Below are 18,378 nucleotides of genomic sequence, written 5' to 3'. Positions count from 1 at the left end.
TCAATGCAATCCGTGCGTCTGCTGTTCAACTCGACTTTCCCCGTCTCCTGGATTCATCAATTTTGTTGACGCAATGCTGTGGGGGTTTCAATGCCGTGCAGACAGTTGTGCCAGTACCTCGGCGGCAGGCGGCGGTGCGGGCTGGACTTCAGCTGTAAGGAGAACTAGCTGGCTGTCGGCGCGTGCCGATGATAGCCCCAGTGATAAGACCTGGATGCGGCCGAGTCAGCCGAGTGACCCGCTGATGCGTCTTGGGGGGGGGGGGGGGGGCTGTCAGCCTAATAATGACAGACAGGAGGACACCACCAACCCAACTTCATCTGGGACCTTCTAGACCCTTTGCCTCTTCTTATGGATGGATGGATGGATGGATGGATGGACTGTGGGTTTTCCCTGGCAGGCCCTGTAACACCTAGCATTTGAGATGGCGGTATGGTTTGAACCACACACACACCTCGCTAAACAAAGGCGAATCAAGGTCACCGGCCACGCTGGTAACCGCGGCGATCCTGCACACAAACCTATCGCCCAGCGCCGACTAATAGGTTGTCTACCATCTCACAGACTCAACCTTAAAAAGGATGTTCGCCATGGAAAGGCCCTAGACTGATCGCGTCCGCCTCTGCATCTGCACCTGTCATACCCTGTGCGAAGGTACTGAGTAACACTGGCGATCAAAAGTACGACGACAAGACGGAGAACTTGCTACGGAGCCGGGCCCGTCAGACGTGCGTCGGCAAATTGTCACAGATGAGTCAAGCTGCTGCCTCTGTAGTAGCGCTGCCAGAGTTGAAACTTCCAAAACAAATTCATTAAATACGTTTGCGACTGTCTAAGTTCTGATCAACGCGAGAGTCCCATCATATATCTAGTAGAGAAGCGACACGCGCGTATCTGCGCACCAAACAAATCCTCCATGCTATGAGTGATTGAAATAATACAGCCACGTTCCCAATGGATCTCGTACACCCGCTGCTCACGGGCGCTCATTCTCCTTCTCCCAACTCCGGCGTAGAGCTCGACTCCACGACTGCAGGTGAGGACCAGCCGACTAGGCCTCGACGCCATTGACACCATTCTCCTCGGCCTCGCCGTCAACCCCATTGCTCAGTCCCGCCGCCAGCGCCGCACCGCCGTCCTGCTGGTACTTCTCCCAGTTGGCCAGAACGTTGCCGATCCTCGGCGAGTTGGTCAGCCGGTACACATCCTCAAAGTACTCCTTGGTGAGGGCAAAGGGCTTGGCCGTCACGTTGGGAATGTACTTGCCAACCAGCTTGGCAGGGTCGATGGTCGTCTTGTTGATCTTCTTGAGCAGGAACGAACGGAAAGGCTTGACACCGCTTCGCAAGAAGGTCGAGTGGAAGGGCACATCGATGCCACGGAGGGGAATCGTGGCGTAGCCGCGCTCCAGCTCCACGGGCTGGGGCTTGGCCTCCGTCTTCTTCGCAGCACCCTGGATAATCTCGCGCAGGTGCTCCTTGACCTCCTCGATGGTGAGCTCCGAGAGCAGTTGCTCAATGTCGATCTTCTGGACCTTGATAAAGTTGGTGACGTTTGCCAGAGTGTCCAGAGCGCGCAGATCACCAGCACACACGTATTGCATGTTGGCAATGTTGTAGTTGACAATCTCCAAGAGCCACCCAGTCTCCTCGGCGATGCTAGAGACGACAAACCGGAGCGCCTCCTCGTTGAAAGTCTTGGAGATCCTGCTCGGGTTGACGGCGCACATCGAGTAGTTCGAGCGGCCACTGGCGTCGCGCTCGACAGCGACTTGCATCGTCAGACCACGGTAGAACACGACAGACACCAACGACTCGATGGGCATGACATCAGCTAGAGCAGCCAATGCCGAGTATTCACCGAGCGAGTGACCAGCGAAGGTGCTATCGCGAGGCACCAATCCCTTAGCCTTCATGTCCTCGAAGCTGGCCTTCTCCATCAGCGTCAGCGCTGGCTGAGTGAATTGGGTAGCCGAGAGAAGACCCGTGGGCGAGCGGTACGTGTACGAGGGAGTCGACTCTGTGATGTCCTTGAAGATCCTCTCCGACTTGATAGATCCGTCGGCAGCGACCGTCTCGAAGGTCATGGCCATGTAGTTCTGTCGGATCGCCTTACCACGAGGGCCACCAAAGTGGATGGTGAGCTCCTTGGGGTTGTTCTTGACGATGTTGGTGATTGCGAAACCTAGATCTAGTTAGTGACGGACAACAGGTGAGGGTGCAGTCATCTCTCAACTTACCATATGTGCTCATGAGGTACTTGTCAGCACGGTCCCAGACTTCCTTGGCCACAGGGCTGCTGTTGTACAAGTCCATACCCATACCCTGCTCCTGAGAGCCTTGACCAGTGAAGATGTAAGCAGTAATAGGCTGCTCAATCTCGGCCTCGCCAAGCAGGACCTTCTCCTCGCTCTCCTTGTTGCTGGCCTCGACCTTGATGATCTTGCGACCGCCAATCATACCCACGTGCTGAAGCCTGACCTCGATGTCGTCGTTGGGCAAGACCATGCCGACCAAGTCAGCATGGAAGCTGCGCACGCGGCCGACGTTGTTCTCCGCTGCCCAGGTCTCGACCAGACTGCGGACCGCCGCGCTCGAGTACATGCCGTGGGTAATCGTGCCAGGGAGGTCGGCATAGTTGGCAAAGACACGCGAGACGTGGATGGGGTTGTAGTCACCCGAGACACGAGCATACGTCTCGTTGGAGGCAGGGGCGCGGAGAAGAAGGGGGTCCTTTCCGCTCAACGGGATAGGGTTCTCAAAGTTGACGGGCTGCTCAATGGCAGAGCCTTGTCTCTCCAAGTAGTCAATCACGGGGTTGCCGTGAGAGGTGCCTGCCTCGTACTCGACACTGGCGACCTGGACGATCTCCTTGGTGGGCAGTTCCAGCAAGACTTGGCCGCGAGTCTCGACGCTGCTGAAGACGGTGCGGTTCTTGAACTTGACCAGGGTCTGCAGACGGAAGGTAAGAGTCTGGCCGAGTAGCTCAACGTCCTGTTGCTCATCAAGAACGAACCACTGCTTCGAGCGAAGAACAGCGACGTCCTTGTCGGTAGCAAGGTGCAGCTGCATGGGCTTCTCAACCTTGCGCTGGAAAGTGTTCTCGAAGTCGGTGTAGACGCCACGGTAAAGGAATTGGGACGTGACCTCCATCACAGGCTCGTCATCACGAGTGATGGTACCGCACACCTCGACCATCTTGCCGGCCTCCTGGTTGATCACAGCATTGATCTGAGCCGTAGTTTGGACCTCGTCACCCTTCTTCAGGGGCTCAGCTCCGGGAATCATGCGGAACTCGTTCGACAGATGCACCAGCTTCAACAGATCACCGTCAATGGTTCGCGGGAAGATGGGCTTGGTGATGGCTTTCCACCCGACGACGATGGCGAAATCCATGGGGGCGTATGTGATCTTGCCGGGCCGGTCAACAAAGGCCTCGCCTGTGTTGCCGACTGCGTAGACGAAGTCATTGATGGCTTCCCCGGTCACGGTGGAACGACCACCGTCGAACTTGCCCGTGACTTGGGCGTCAAGATCAAGCTTCTCATCGGCAAACCACGCACGCCAGTAGAACTCCTTGATGCGATCATTGCGACCCTCCATGATCTCATGAATGGGTGCATATCCGGCCTCGGGCTTGTACGTGAACTTGAGCGGAAGAGCGACGGGCTTGCCAAGGGCGGTGGTGTCCTTGATGAGGTTGACCAAGATTTCATTCTTGCCAACAAGCTTGACGTTGATGACCTCCACATACTGGTTGTGGCGCGGCTGCTCCTTGACGATGATCTCGGTCTTCTCAGGGTTGTTCGGGTATCTGATCTCCACGTAGAGTCCGCGGTGAGGTGCAAAAATCCGCTTCATCGGGTTGGTTTGGTACTTTTTACCGTGGACAACGACCTCGGATAGCAACAGGGCGTGACGCCAGCACGGGTTGGGGCCGGCAAGGAGGGAGAGCCAAGCCTCCACGGAAGGAAGCTGGACAGTCGGCGACGACGAGAGGCGATAGGTGTTCTTGTGCTCATCATACGACTCGGTAAGGGCTTCAGAGTTGAGGGGGACCTCAGTCTCAATCAGCTTGCCACCAAAGTACTCGATGGTGGGGATGAGAGACTCGTCACCCTTGTACTTGTCCTTGAGAAGGCCAGCGATGTGCGCCTCGTGGATGTTGTCAAGGATACTCTTGACCGGCTCATCAATGACAGTTGAGAACTTGGCGGCCATAGGCCCCTGGAGGATACAGGTACGGCCAACATCCTGGTCGACGACGGCGGCAAGGTCCTCGGACTGCCACAGCGAGTCCTTCTTGAAGTAGAACTCAAAGTTGGCGTCAAAGGCAGGGACGAAGTTCACCGGTTTCTGGATCGGGCGCATGCACAGCATGAGGAAGTGCTGCACATCCTGAGCATTGATAATCTGGGTCTCAGCCTCAGGGTAGTGGGCAAGGATCCGCTCCACGGTAGAGAACGGCTCGTGCAGGTCAGAGTAGTTCTGGAGAAGGGAGTGCTGGCCCGACTGAGACGTAAAGCGCTCCTCGACACGGTGGATGAAGTCACCGGTGAGCCTCTCGTAGGTGGGGTCAATCCAGCGGTTCTCATGCTTGACGTACATCAGCTCGACCATGCGGCGGACGACCTCACCATAGGTCATGTCTTCCAGGTCAACAGCTTCGCCAGCCTTGTTGCGGCCGAACCAAGTCTTCTGAGAGTCCTCATTGAGCCTCTTGATGTAGTAGTCTCGGTTCTTCTTGAGCTCAATGATGCGCTTCTCCTTGGGCAGGCTGAAGATCTTCTGATCCAGCTCCGCCCAGAACCTGACACCACGAGTAGCAAGCTTGTGGATGGGCTCGCCCATCTCGGATCGGACAGTAAGGACACCACCAGTAGGGCCCTTGTAGGTCTTCTCCCAGTCCTTATCCTCGACACCTTCGGCAGCAATAATTGCCTCTTTGGCGGCCTTGCTGGTGTGTGCCTCCTTGGCAACCATCATGCGGCTACCAAAGAGACAGCCATCGAAGGGCATGGGAGGGTAGCCATACTTCTTGGACCACTCACCCGTGAGGTACGGGTAGGTGTCTTCGGCACCACCAAAGCCACTGCCGGCAACAAGGATGATATTGCTCCTGCGACGAATGCGACCGTACATGTTGAGAATAGGCTGATGGAAATCCTCGAAAGAATGATGACCACCACCGCGACCTCCAGTCCACTGCAGGAAGACAGGGAATGTGGGGTTCGCCTTGGCGATGTTGATAACAGCCTGGATAGCGTCCATTGAGCCCGGCTTGAAGGAGATGTGCTTGAGGCCCAGAGTTTGAATGTACTCCTGAGCGACCTCGATAGATGGCACACCGGCACCAATGGTGAGACCCTCGATGGGCACACCTTCAGCACGCAGCTTGCCAATGAGGGGGATCTGCCAGGCCATGGCCGCGGGGTTCACGTAGATCAGGTTGACGCTGATGCCCCGGCCGGCCGGGATGGCCTTCTCAATCTTGAGCAAGGCGTCGGTCATCATGGGAGCCATGAAGTAACCACCACCTGCAAGCTCAATCTGGTACCCGGCATTCATGGTGGCCGCAACGAAATCCCATGGGACCGTTGCGGGTGTCATACCAGCCACCACAATGGGCGGCAGACCCAAGACTCTGCTCATCTTTGTGTCGACATAAGTGCGACCACCCGTGGTCTTGACAAGTCTAGGGCCATATTCTCGAACCCAGTCAATGGCAAACTTGACTGCATGCTCTTCGTCCCTATCAAAGAGCTCTGGCTTGTAGCCAACCTCGGTGACACTGCCAGAAACGGAACCGGCCAGGATTACGCGCACACCGGTGCCATCCTTGTTGCGGCTGGTGAGAATACCCAGTCCTGAAATGCCCCCGGGGCCGAAATCGAGAATGTGGGTAGCTTCAGGGAAGACAGTGGCCTTCTCCCAGTAGACTGGGTCCCTCGTGATGAGGCGAATAAGGGTGGGGACAATGTTGCCCTCAACTTCCTCGCGGAGGTCCTTCCCAGTGTTGGTGTCAAACACAGGGGTGCCCAGATTCTTCGCGTCGATGCGAATGTCCTTAAGGTCCTCGTCGATGAGGGTCGTAGCCTCCTTGAGGTACTGGCTGTGGAAGGGAGCGGTAATAGGCAAGAATCGGTTGACGAAGCGAACCTTACGCTCGGTGTGGGGAATGCGGTTCTGATCGAGACCGGTAGGGGCCTTCACTTTGCGCAGCTGCAGGTTGAGACCGTACAGAGAAATGGGTGGGCCCGTGACCACGAGGTTACGGGGGCTGTTGATCAGAGAAATGCTGATGTGACGGTCAGGAGGGAGGTACTGGTTGGTGGCATCAATGTGCTTCTGCACCTCGGCTTGCGAGAGATCGCGAATGCTCAGCATGGGAGTAGGAGTACCCTCGCCGTTGTCGATGGAATCACGGAGCATTGAAGGTGTCATGGAGGTCCTGGGGAAGACCTGCTGGCTGCGAGTACCAATCCAGAAGAGGATGGTCAAAGCCGACTTGGCGATCTCGCCGAAGCTCTCCCAAGAGTCGGCAGCGGCAGTTGCAGCAGCCATGACTACACCCTGAGAGTGGCCGGTCGCACCACGTATCCTCTCACGGAGGATACCGGGGTGAATGCCGAGGACCTTGCAGGTAACAGCATAGTGGCAGAGTTGGACCAAGCCGATGAGGGGGAAGCTGACGGGCGCCGAGACAAGGTAGTCCAGGTCAGGCGTGGTCTCGGGATGACGCAGCCAGTTCATCACGTCAAGTCCTTTGGCGAAGAGCTTGACAGCACTGGGCTCCCTGGCGAGGTTCTGCAGCAGCTCGGCGGACGAGGCAACGGCATCGGCGACAAAGGAGGGATAGGTCTCATACAGCTCACGAAGCTCCTCAAAGTACTCCTCAATGTTTCCTTGGCCTCCGAAGATGCTGTAAAGCCTTGCTGAGCCGTCATCAGCAGCTCTGAAGAGGGCCGACTCGTGTGGCCTGATGCTCCTGTTTGTGACGGAGCGGGCAGCGAAGTAGCTGCGGATCACCTCGAGCTTCTTGGCATCAATGCCGGGGAGGGTGGCGACCAAAGCGTGCACTTCGTTGCCTCGGAGGAAGGCCCGCTCAAACTCGTTCAAGATGAGCTTGAGGACCTCCTCGTAGGAACCCTGGGCATCATCCTCGCCTTCCTCGACCTCGTGAGCAACGAAGCCCATGTACCTGGCGACGAGCTCAGCAACGGAGGAGGGCTCGTCATCTTGAGCGAGCTCGTCAGTCGGAGCGGGCAAGCTGGCAGCGAAGCGCTCCTTCAGTTGGGAAGCGTGGAAGTGAAGGCTGGTCGGTACAAGAAAGGAGGTCTCGAGAGAGCCATGCGAAATGGTCAAGGGGCGGAGCGAAGCCGAAGACCTGGGTGTCGAGACACCGGTCTGAGGACCGGTTCCGGTGCCGTACATTGCAAAGGGGGTATCGCGTGCACAAGTCTATATTCGTGACGACTGGAAGAACAATGTTAGCTTGGCCATCCCCGATATCGTGAGCCTGACGCTCGACGGGTGACTTACAAAAAGAAAGAGACTCCGGGTACTCAGCAAAGAGCAGGAGCCCGTTGTGGTACAAGTCTACACTGCCTGCAATGGCAGAGCCGCCTGGTTCAAGATCCCAAGACGACAGAGTATTAGTTCTAGAGTGATGCACTCCGGATTATGGAAGCGGCGGTAGGAGAAGAAGCTGCCAGCCTTGGGATGGAGAGAAGTCAAGGGACAGGCAGGAAGAGTGCGGAATGATGGAGGAAGAGAGATGCGACGAAGAAGGCCAGGATAGCTTCAATTGACCTCGAGGGACAAGGGAAAGAATTGGTTTCACGCTTTTTTCTCTTTTGCTTGTCACCAAGCCCGGCGAAGGATAGTAATCTTTTCGGATGGATGGCGATAACCACAAAAAAGGGCCCAACAGTAAAATTAACCGACTCTCCGACTGAGACCGACTGGGGGGGTAACGTAGCTCCCAACTCGCCAAAATTTTTAGTTTCTTGTTGGGGGAAGCTGTAATGCAGCTAATCCCGCTCGAACGATTGGATCCCTGTGGCGACGGGACCCCTAGTGGGAGAAATTTTGGGACTGGAGGGGTGGGAAATGGAGAATATGGAGGGTGTCTCGTTTTTACCAGGGCCCTTACCGTAGTGGCACAGGAGGGTAAAATAGCGTGAATAGCTGGAGGGATGCAGGCAGACAGAGGCCGCAACCGCCTGGACTCGCCCTCCAACTAACCCGTGTTGTCCCGCCCTATGGCCAGAATGGAGGCGTGGAGGGTCGACTTGGCCCCACCCTCCCGCTGTTGCAGGCGCTGGGGCCGGTGACAGTCAGGTACTGGTACTTATGCAAGCCGTTGTTGAGGCTGGAAACGTCGCGTACGCAACCAAGATGGTACAACACCACAGCTCGATGTCCTAGACACTCACCGTACTATTATCACGATCTGGATGCCATACTGCACTGGATTCAACCTGAAGTGGACAGCTTGGCATCATTGGATCCATTCTTGATACACGGTCGACTCGGATTTACCCCATGCGAGTCGGTTCTCCAGTTCACCTCCGAGCGGAGCAAGCTCGCTCAAGCAGGCACATCTCTGGAAGACATCTCAACCTCTTGCATCATCTTGATTACTTGACCAAGGGAGCTACCTGCCGGCCCTTGAAGAATGCCCGTGCCCCTCACACCTCGGGGTACTCTTACCTGTCCCAGACGGACACTAAGATTAGCACTACCGAGCGATCACTCCCTGCGGCCGTCTCCCGAGCTCGCCTTATCAGTGCCACACCTTGCTAAGATGTAACGGGATCGTATCCATGCCTTGTAACTACCTACCTATACCTAGGTAGTCTTGTAGATATGGGTGTTTGTGCCATTTGCCCATTGTGGATTTGCAAGGATAAGTGAAGAGGTTCCAGGTTGATGGCAGTGGAATCGTGCCTTGAGCCTCTGCAGTTAGATCATATCAAAATCCCACGAGATGCAAGACTGGTGTCTCTGCTGCTGAACATCTGCCTATTTCATCAATTGGGGTAGGCTGGAGAGCTCTCTGTGTTGATCATCAACTTGTTGGTGATAGTCTTGTCGTTGTTGTTGACTTGTCTCTACGAAGTATGAGGAATACATTTCTCGGTATTCTTGATATGGCCATCATGAGGATACACTGTTAGTCAACGAAACATTTCGCGGTCCATTGAACCTCAATGGAATCGTCCACGTTTCATCATGCAGAGGCAGGCGTTGAGCATTTGTTATCAACAACATAGCTCTATGCATTAGTGTAATACCACTGAGTGTTGGAGTCTTCGAAATGTTGGATAAGATGCCGCTGGTGCAAGGTTGCGGTACCTACCGGCGGGGGCTCCCATACCAACCCAGGTTGGATACAGCTGGCGCCAGAGGCTACTGCAAGTTTAACTCTGATCACGACGTGGCAGGCCGGGTTCTTCGAGAAGGGAAGACCAGGGCAGACTGTAGTTTGCAGCTGGGACCGTCTGAAGAGTTGGATCAGGTACCTAGTCTAGGTACTTGGCGGGATGGTTTGGAGCTCGTTGTATCGGCGTGATTTCCAACCCGAGACTCGGGTGCTTCACATAATAGGGAAACGCTTTTGCAGTAGCAGCAACAATGGCTGATGAATACGGGCAAGTTAATGATGTCGTGTCAAGAACATCGCCTAGGTACCTACTCCATACCTAGGTATGTGCGGTTGAGAGTGGATGTTCTCAAGATTCTGTACTGCCACCTTTACTGTCCTTGAAAGTCCAACAGATGCGTAACCCGTCTGAAGCGGGAGGTACCGGTACAAGTGCCGCGTGGGTAGTGTCGAATGAAATTCCAGCTCACCCTTGCAGAGGACGCCAGAAGCCCATCATCACTTACGTGTGGGGAAGCGACCCCTGGCCAGACCATGCCGCATCAAGACTAGCGGGCTCAGTTTGGTTGAGGAGTAGTGGCAGCTCTGGTGCATCTGGCCAGGGGTGGCGCATCGTTCAACAGTTGTTGGAAGCTCTCGACTTTTTTTCTAGGCCCGCTTCGACAGGTACACACCCCCCTTTGCGAAGGTGCCAGGATCTTGCACCCCAAAAAAAAGTTCAATGGGACGACTCTGATATCACTGATCCCTGAAATCTACGCTCTACAAGTGGACGAAGACAGAACGGCTCCGGGTTGTCCCCTTTGAAAAATCTCCTCGGGGCCAATCTCTTGAGACCAGGCGCACCGACAGCTGCGAAGTACACAGAGACACAACCACCACCACCACCACCAACATTGAACACACCAATTGACCGGCCCGTTTCTTCCCCAACCCGTCAAACTCCGTTTCTTCCTTCTGCCCGCTGTGTTGCTTCTTCTTCCCCAGGCAGCTTCAGCTCTTTTGTCTTCTTCCCTGTACTCTTTCCCTTCCTCTTGTAACATCCTCTCTCCCTATCGACCTCGAGTTGAGTAGACACGACCCTTCCTCTACTCGCTCCCTCTTCCCTTCCTACTACATACCTAGGAGGTGTCCAACCTCCCTGCCTTGTCGACATAGACCTCGAGGGCATACATTCGCATGAGGTGATCTCCCACCACACATAGACACACGATACCCGGGAGCACATCAGACCTCATCTTGGACTTTTTGCTTGGTTTGCATCAATTGCTGTTGTAATTCAGGCAGGATGAGGCCCGAAATCGAGCAGGAGCTCGCGCACACGCTGCTCGTCGAGCTGCTTGCCTACCAGTTCGCATCTCCCGTCAGATGGATCGAAACCCAAGATGTCTTCCTCGCTGAGAAGCTTGCTGAGCGCATTGTCGAAATCGGTCCCGCCGAGACCCTTGGTGTCATGGCCAAGCGGACACTCGCCTCCAAATACGAAGCCTACGATGCCGCAAAGTCGGTGCAACGACAGATTCTATGCTACAACAAGGATGCCAAGGAGATCTACTACGACGTAGATCCCGTCGAGGAGGAGCCAGAGCCTGCAGCAGAGAGCTCGTCCAGTGGTTCTGCCCCGGCCGCCGCGGCTCCCGCTGCCGCTGCTGCTCCGGTAGCTGCTGCACCCGCACCCAGCGCGGGACCTGCCGCGCAGGTGCCTGATGCGCCCGTGCAGGCCGTTGAGATTGTCCGGGCCCTGATCGCCCAGAAGCTCAAGAAGCCATACCTGGAGATTCCACTCAGCAAAGCCGTGAAGGACTTGGTTGGTGGTAAGTCGACATTCACGAGCCCGTTCCACTCACCCCATTTGTACTAACTGGCTGGCCTGCAGGTAAATCGACGCTTCAAAACGAGATCCTCGGCGACTTGGGCAAGGAGTTCGGCTCTACCCCTGAGAAGCCCGAGGATACCCCTCTCGACGAGCTCGGTGCGGCGATGCAACAGACCTTCGACGGAAACCTCGGCAAGCAGTCACAAGCTCTGATTGCTCGTTTGATCTCGTCAAAAATGCCTGGCGGTTTCAACATTACAGCTGCGCGCAAATACTTGGAGACGAGGTGGGGTTTGGGCTCTGGCCGTCAAGATGGCGCCCTGCTGCTCGCCATCACCATGGAGCCGGCCTCGCGTCTCGGCTCCGAGGCTGACGCAAAGGCTTTCTTGGACGATGTCACACAGAAGTACGCTGCTAACGCCGGCGTCACTCTCTCGACTGCTGCCGCTGCCGGCCCTGCCACTGGCGGAGGCGGCGGCATGATGATGGACCCCGCTGCCATTGATGCCCTCACCAAGGACCAGCGGGCGCTCTTCAAGCAGCAGCTCGAGCTTTTGGCACGCTACCTCAAGATCGACCTTCGCTCTGGGGACAAGGCTTTCCAGGCCTCGCAGGAGTCTTCGAAGATCCTGCAGTCTCAGCTCGACCTCTGGGCAGCCGAGCACGGCGATTTCTACGCCGCTGGTATCGAACCCGTCTTCAGCCCTCTCAAGGCCAGGGTGTACGACTCATCCTGGAACTGGGCCAGACAAGACGCTCTTAGCATGTACTATGATGTCATCTTCGGCAGGCTCAAGGCCGTCGACAGAGAGATTGTCAGCCAGTGTATTCGCATTATGAACCGCTCCAACCCTACTCTCTTGGAGTTCATGCAGTACAACATCGACAACTGCCCAACTGAGCGTGGCGAGACGTACAAGCTTGCCAAGGAGCTTGGTATCCAGCTCATCGAGAACTGCAAGGATGTGCTGAACGTCGCTCCTGTATTCAAGGATGTTGCAGTCCCTACTGGACCTCACACGACCATCGACGCTCGGGGCAACCTCAGCTACGAGGAGATTCCCCGCCCTAGCTGCCGCAAGCTGGAGCACTACGTGCAGCAGATGGCCGAGGGCGGCAAGATTTCCGAGTACGGAAACCGCACCAAGGTGCAGAGCGACCTGTCTCGTATCTATAAGCTCATCAAGCAGCAACACAAGCTCTCAAAGACGTCGCAGCTCGAGATCAAGTCGCTATACGCTGACGTTCTTCGTTCGCTCGCCATGAACGAGAACCAGATCATCCCCAAGGAGAACGGGAAGGCTAATGGCCTTGCCAAGCGAAGCGGCCTGAAGGCCAACGGAAATGGTGCCAAGGGCAAGGTCGAGACCATTCCCTTCCTTCACATCCGTAGCCAATCCTTGCACGGCTGGGACTACAACAAGAAGTCGACCGGTGTCTACCTTGACTGCTTGGAGCAGGCCGCTCGATCTGGTGTCAGCTACCAGGGCAAATACGTCCTCATGACTGGAGCTGGTGCCGGTTCCATCGGTGCCGAAGTTCTTCAGGGCCTCATCAGTGGTGGCGCACATGTTATCGTCACCACCAGCAGATACTCGCGCGAGGTCACTGAATACTATCAGGCCATGTACGCTAGGTACGGTGCTCGTGGCTCGCAACTCATCGTGGTTCCCTTCAATCAGGGCAGCAAACAAGATGTCGAGGCCCTGGTCAACTACATTTACGACACCAAGACCGGTCTTGGCTGGGATCTTGACTACATCGTACCCTTCGCTGCTATCTCGGAGACTGGTCGCCAGATTGACGGCATTGACTCCAAGTCTGAGCTGGCTCACAGGATTATGTTGACCAACCTGCTTCGTCTGCTCGGGTCTGTCAAGACTCAGAAGGCCGAGCGCGGGTTTGAGACTCGCCCGGCCCAAGTTATCCTCCCTCTGTCGCCCAACCACGGTACTTTCGGCAGTGACGGTCTCTACTCCGAGTCCAAGCTCGGCCTGGAGACTCTCTTCAACAGGTGGCACGCTGAGGACTGGTCTGATTACCTGACCATTTGCGGTGCTGTCATCGGCTGGACCCGTGGCACTGGCTTGATGTCGGGCAACAATATTGTTGCTGAGGGCGTCGAGCGTTTTGGTGTTCGCACGTTCTCCCAGCAGGAGATGGCCTTCAACTTGCTGGGTCTGATGTCTCCTGCCATTGTTGATCTTTGCCAGACGCAGCCGGTTATGGCTGACCTGAACGGTGGTCTTCAGTTCATTCCCAACCTCAACGACGTCATGACCAAGCTCCGCAAGGACATCATGCAGACAAGCGAGGTCCGCAAGGCTGTCAGCAAGGAGACAGCTATTGAGAACAAGATTGTCAACGGCGCCAGCTCCGAGACTCTCTACAAGAAGAAACTTGTTGAGCCCCGCGCCAACATCAAGTTCGACTTCCCCAACCTTCCTGACTGGAAGAACGATATCGCGCCTCTCAATGACAATCTCAAGGGCATGGTTGATCTCGAGAAGGTGGTTGTTGTCACTGGTTTCGCCGAGGTCGGACCTTGGGGTAACTCGCGCACTCGCTGGGAGATGGAGGCTTATGGCGAGTTCTCTCTCGAGGGCTGCGTCGAGATGGCTTGGATTATGGGCCTGATCAAGAACCACAACGCTCCCATCAAGGGCAAGCCTTACTCCGGCTGGGTGGATGCCAAGACTGGTGAGCCCGTCGATGACAAGGACATCAAGCTTAAGTACGAGAAGTACATCCTGGAGCACTCTGGCATCCGACTCATTGAGCCTGAGCTCTTCGATGGCTATGACCCGAACAACAAGCAACTGCTTCACGAGGTTGTCATCGAGGAGGATCTCGATCCCTTCGAGGCCTCCAAGGAGACCGCAGAGGAGTTCAAGCGTGAGCACAAGGACAAGGTTGAGATCTTTGAGATTCCAGAGAGCGGGGAGTACACTGTGCGCATGAAGAAGGGTGCTGCTCTTTGGATCCCCAAGGCGCTGCGCTTCGACCGACTCGTTGCTGGTCAGATCCCCACTGGCTGGGACGCGAAGCGCTACGGCATTCCGGACGACATTATCTCCCAGGTCGATCCCGTGGCTCTCTTCGTTCTGGTCTCAACGGTGGAGGCCCTTCTGTCGGCTGGTATCACCGATCCTTACGAGTTCTACCAGTATGTCCACGTTTCCGAGGTCGGCAACTGTGTCGGCTCTGGTATGGGTGGTGCGGCAGCTCTTCGTGGCATGCACCGCGACCGCTTCCTGGACAAGCCTCTGCAGAACGACATTCTTCAAGAGTCCTTCATCAACACCATGTCCGCGTGGGTTAACATGCTCCTGCTCTCATCTTCTGGACCTATCAAGACGCCAGTCGGTGCTTGCGCCACTGCTGTCGAGTCAGTTGACATTGGTTACGAGACCATCATGGAGGGCAAGGCTCGTGTCTGCTTCGTCGGTGGTTTCGATGACTTTGGCGAGGAGGGTTCGTACGAGTTCGCCAACATGAAGGCCACTAGCAATGCTATTGACGAGTTTGCTCACGGCCGTACGCCCAAGGAGATGTCTCGCCCTACTACCACCACCAGAAACGGCTTTATGGAGTCGCAGGGATGTGGTGTTCAGGTTATCATGAACGCGAAGCTTGCGCTTGACATGGGTGTTCCCATCTACGGTATCTTGGCTCTGACCACGACCGCCTCTGACAAGATCGGCCGCTCAGTTCCTGCTCCTGGCCAGGGTGTTCTCACCACTGCTCGTGAGAATGCTGGCAAGTTCCCTTCGCCGCTGCTTGACATCAAGTACCGTCGTCGCCAGATTGAGCTGCGCAAGAGGCAAATCAGCCAGTGGAAGGAGTCCGAGTTGGAGTACCTGTCTGATGAGGTCCAGGCCATGAAGGCTCAGGCCCCCGAGGGCTTCGATGAGAAGTCCTACGCTGCGGACCGCGCTCACCACATCGAGAAGGAGGCTGCTCGGCAAGAGAAGGAGATGCTCCGTGCTCTGGGCAACAACTTCTGGAAGGGTGACAACAGCATCGCACCTCTCCGTGGTGCTCTGGCTACCTGGGGTCTTACCATCGACGACCTGGGAGTTGCTTCCTTCCACGGTACCTCGACCAAGGCCAACGATAAGAATGAGTCTTCCGTCATCTGCCAGCAAATGGCCCATCTTGGCCGCAAGAAGGGCAATGCAGTCCTCGGTATCTTCCAGAAGTACCTCACTGGTCACCCCAAGGGTGCTGCTGGTGCCTGGATGATGAACGGCTGTCTGCAGGTCCTCAACACCGGCCTGGTCCCCGGCAACCGTAATGCCGACAATGTCGACGAGGTCATGGAGAAGTTTGACTACATTGTCTACCCCAGCCGCAGCCTGCAGACGGATGGCATCAAGGCCTTCTCCGTCACCTCGTTCGGTTTCGGTCAGAAGGGTGCTCAGGCCATTGGTGTCCACCCCAAGTATCTCTTTGCTACTCTCGATGAGCAGACGTACCAGGCATACTGCGCCAAGGTCAGTGCCCGACAGAAGAAGGCCTACCGCTACTTCCACAACGGCATGATCAACAACACCATCTTTGTTGCCAAGGCCAACGCGCCCTACACGGACGAGCAGCTCAGCTCGGTGCTCCTGAACCCCGATGCTCGTGTCTCCCAAGACAAGAAGTCGGAGCAGCTCACCTTCCCCGGTAACTTCATGAAGCTCTCGCAGAAGACCATCCCTGCCGCCGAGCAGAAGTCGACCATTGAGAAGCTTCACGAGATGGCTGCCCGCCTCGAGACCAAGAACAACAAGGTCGGCATCGACATTGAGGATGTCACTGCCATCAACATTGAGAACGAGACCTTTGTTGAGCGCAACTTCACCAAGCGCGAGGTTGAGTACTGCAGCAAGTCTGCCAACCCTCAAGCTGCATTCGCTGGACGGTGGTCCGCCAAGGAAGCCGTCTTCAAGTCCCTTGGAGTTGCCAGCAAGGGCGCTGGCCAGCCCCTGAAGGACATTGAGATTCTAAGGAACGAGAACGGTGCTCCCATTGTTTCGGTAAGTCACGCAGACCCAGCATGGTGCAAACAAGGATTGCAATAACTAACTCGCTACCTAGCTCCACGGCGATGCTGCTGCCGCTGCCAAGAAGGCTGATGTGAAGGAGGTGAACGTTTCCATCTCTCACTCTGACAGCCAGGCCATTGCCATTGCTGTCGCTACTTTTTGAGAGGATCATTGCTCTGGGCGTCTTGATACATGACATGTAATGCTGTGCACCATACTTCATTCGTTCCGTGGGATTTGAGACAAGACGGGATACGAGGTTGCGCTCGTCGTTATACATGTATCTTAATTATTATTTAGAAATAGCCGGATCAATGGTTGATACAAGGCTTAGACAAGACTCTGAACAGAATGTTTACGAACTCAAGTTCTCCCCTCCTGTGGCTGAACAGTGATGTCTGAATCTCTCGATGTTGACTTTCGATACTCCTCACTTGGACCAGTCTCTCATCATTGGATACATTGCTTGCCGACGGTGCGCGGCGGAACTGACCTACCTAGGTAGCCTAAGCTCGGTGCCTGCTTGGAGAGAAGAAGAACAGAGGCTGACACATCAGCACGTGAGATATTCAGGCTTACAGGGTCATCTTTCTCCCAAGAAGGGGCAGAAGGACCTGCCGCCGGCCTCTCCGTCCCGAGCATCTCGATCGGAAGGGATGGTAACGTCAGGGGACAACTTTTGCCCTTTACCTTGGTAATCGGGCATGTGTGTACCCTGATTTTCGGGGGAGTCGGGGGGGTTGCGTATCGCACCTGACCGATGCCCAAAGCAGAGGACGATGGGGAGGACGAGGGACGAGGAGAAAGCATGACATTGGTGGGAGTGAGGCCCGAAGAAAGGGCCTGTTTCGCTCTGTCAGCCACACAAGCCAGCTCAGCTCAAATCACGGGAGGAAGGGCCATGGAAAAGCCCGGGTGCGCGGAAGAAATACGTGGTCTTTCTTCACCATTGCCAGCAGGTCGAACTCGAGATATGACTCCTCATCAGTCGATTTGTCGCTGCTTGCTGGCTGGCTGGCTGGCTGGCTCCAGTGGACACAATGCTTACAGTCATCATGCCGTGGCGGCTTACAAAAGCTGATTTTTCATTCTTCTCCTCATCCCTTTCCTTCCGCTCGGCAATGCTGATTATCTCGCTTTGCAACGGCGCTCCCGCTCCTCTCCTCTCCTCTCCTCTCCTCCGCAAAAGAGCGAAAAAAGGGGTGGGGTGGAGGGAGAAGGAAGGACTCCCTTTGGGCCTTTCTTTGGTGGCTTGCATGCGTTCGCTTTTGCCCTCCCCCGTGTGCGTGGGCGATGGCGAGGCGATAAACAGGCCATGATCGGAGAGCTGAACATCCCATTCCCCCATCCCCCCCCCAAACTCCGACCACCACCACCACCACCGCCCACTACCCGCGACCAACCGCCATACTTTGCCGTCTGTTGCATGCAGCAAAACGAGATGCAAGTCAGGTAGCGAGGGAGGGTAGGGAGGATGGGAGGCAGCGCAGGCAGGTAGGCGAAAGGGAACGAACAGGCGCATCGCTGGCTTTCCCGGGCCCTACGGCCAAATTCCTACTGGAAGGGAAGGAAGCCAGACACACACACACACACACACACACACACACACACACACCCTTGATGAAACGCTCCCTCCTCGACGATCTAGTGTGGAGCAGACGATCGAGAGGAGACAATCTCCCCCAAGAATGCTCGACTCCAAATATCCCACGTCGCTCTGCGCGGGCAAGCTCTTATTTTCTTTTCCCGTCATTTCTTTTTGGAAGAGAATGAGAAGAGCGGAAAAGTGGGCGCATTATGCGCGCTGAGTTCATCGCCTGGGGTTGATGTCACAGCAGGGACCACATCATTACGCAAAGGTACATGAGAAGAAGGAAGAAGCAGAGGAAAACACTGGAGACTCTACTGCCCAAAAGACCATCCTTCCCTTTCTCCTTTCCGAAGACCGAGGGAGTGGGAAGATTCCCCCATTGTGGGGAGACCAGTCTTGCCAGCCAGCACGAGCGAGCCATGTAGGGTGCGCAGGTGTTGCATGCAATGTACTCCACGCATGTAGATACAATGCAAGAGCCCAGTGCTGGGCCAGTAGAAACTGGACCGCACCGACGGGTGGTGGGAGCGAGGCAAGGAAAGGGTCGAGGT

At 55.8% G+C, this 18,378-nt stretch overlaps 2 protein-coding genes across 2 annotated transcripts; one reads left to right on the top strand and one right to left on the bottom strand.

Annotated features, from left to right (window-relative positions):
• Positions 1–1,051: 1,051 nt before the first annotated feature.
• On the bottom strand, positions 1,052–7,433 carry E0L32_007334 (uncharacterized protein; the record flags this gene model as incomplete). The annotated part of the gene is made up of 2 exons (XM_031142067.1): positions 1,052–2,184; positions 2,240–7,433. 2 exons carry the CDS (start codon positions 7,431–7,433, stop codon positions 1,052–1,054), a joined length of 6,327 nt encoding a protein of 2,108 aa, XP_030993742.1.
• A 3,242-nt stretch (positions 7,434–10,675) lies between these two features.
• Positions 10,676–16,399, top strand: E0L32_007333 (uncharacterized protein; the record flags this gene model as incomplete). The annotated part of the gene is made up of 3 exons (XM_031142065.1): positions 10,676–11,201; positions 11,264–16,227; positions 16,289–16,399. 3 exons carry the CDS (start codon positions 10,676–10,678, stop codon positions 16,397–16,399), a joined length of 5,601 nt encoding a protein of 1,866 aa, XP_030993741.1.
• Between the last annotated feature and the right edge of the window lie 1,979 nt (positions 16,400–18,378).

This window comes from Thyridium curvatum (genome assembly GCF_004353045.1).
Source record: "Thyridium curvatum strain D216 chromosome Unknown NODE_44_length_342116_cov_83.455874, whole genome shotgun sequence".
In the NCBI taxonomy this organism is placed as follows: Eukaryota; Fungi; Ascomycota; class Sordariomycetes; order Thyridiales; family Thyridiaceae; genus Thyridium; species Thyridium curvatum.
Note: the sequence above shows the minus strand (reverse complement) of the source record. Positions and strands in the feature narration are given on the sequence as shown.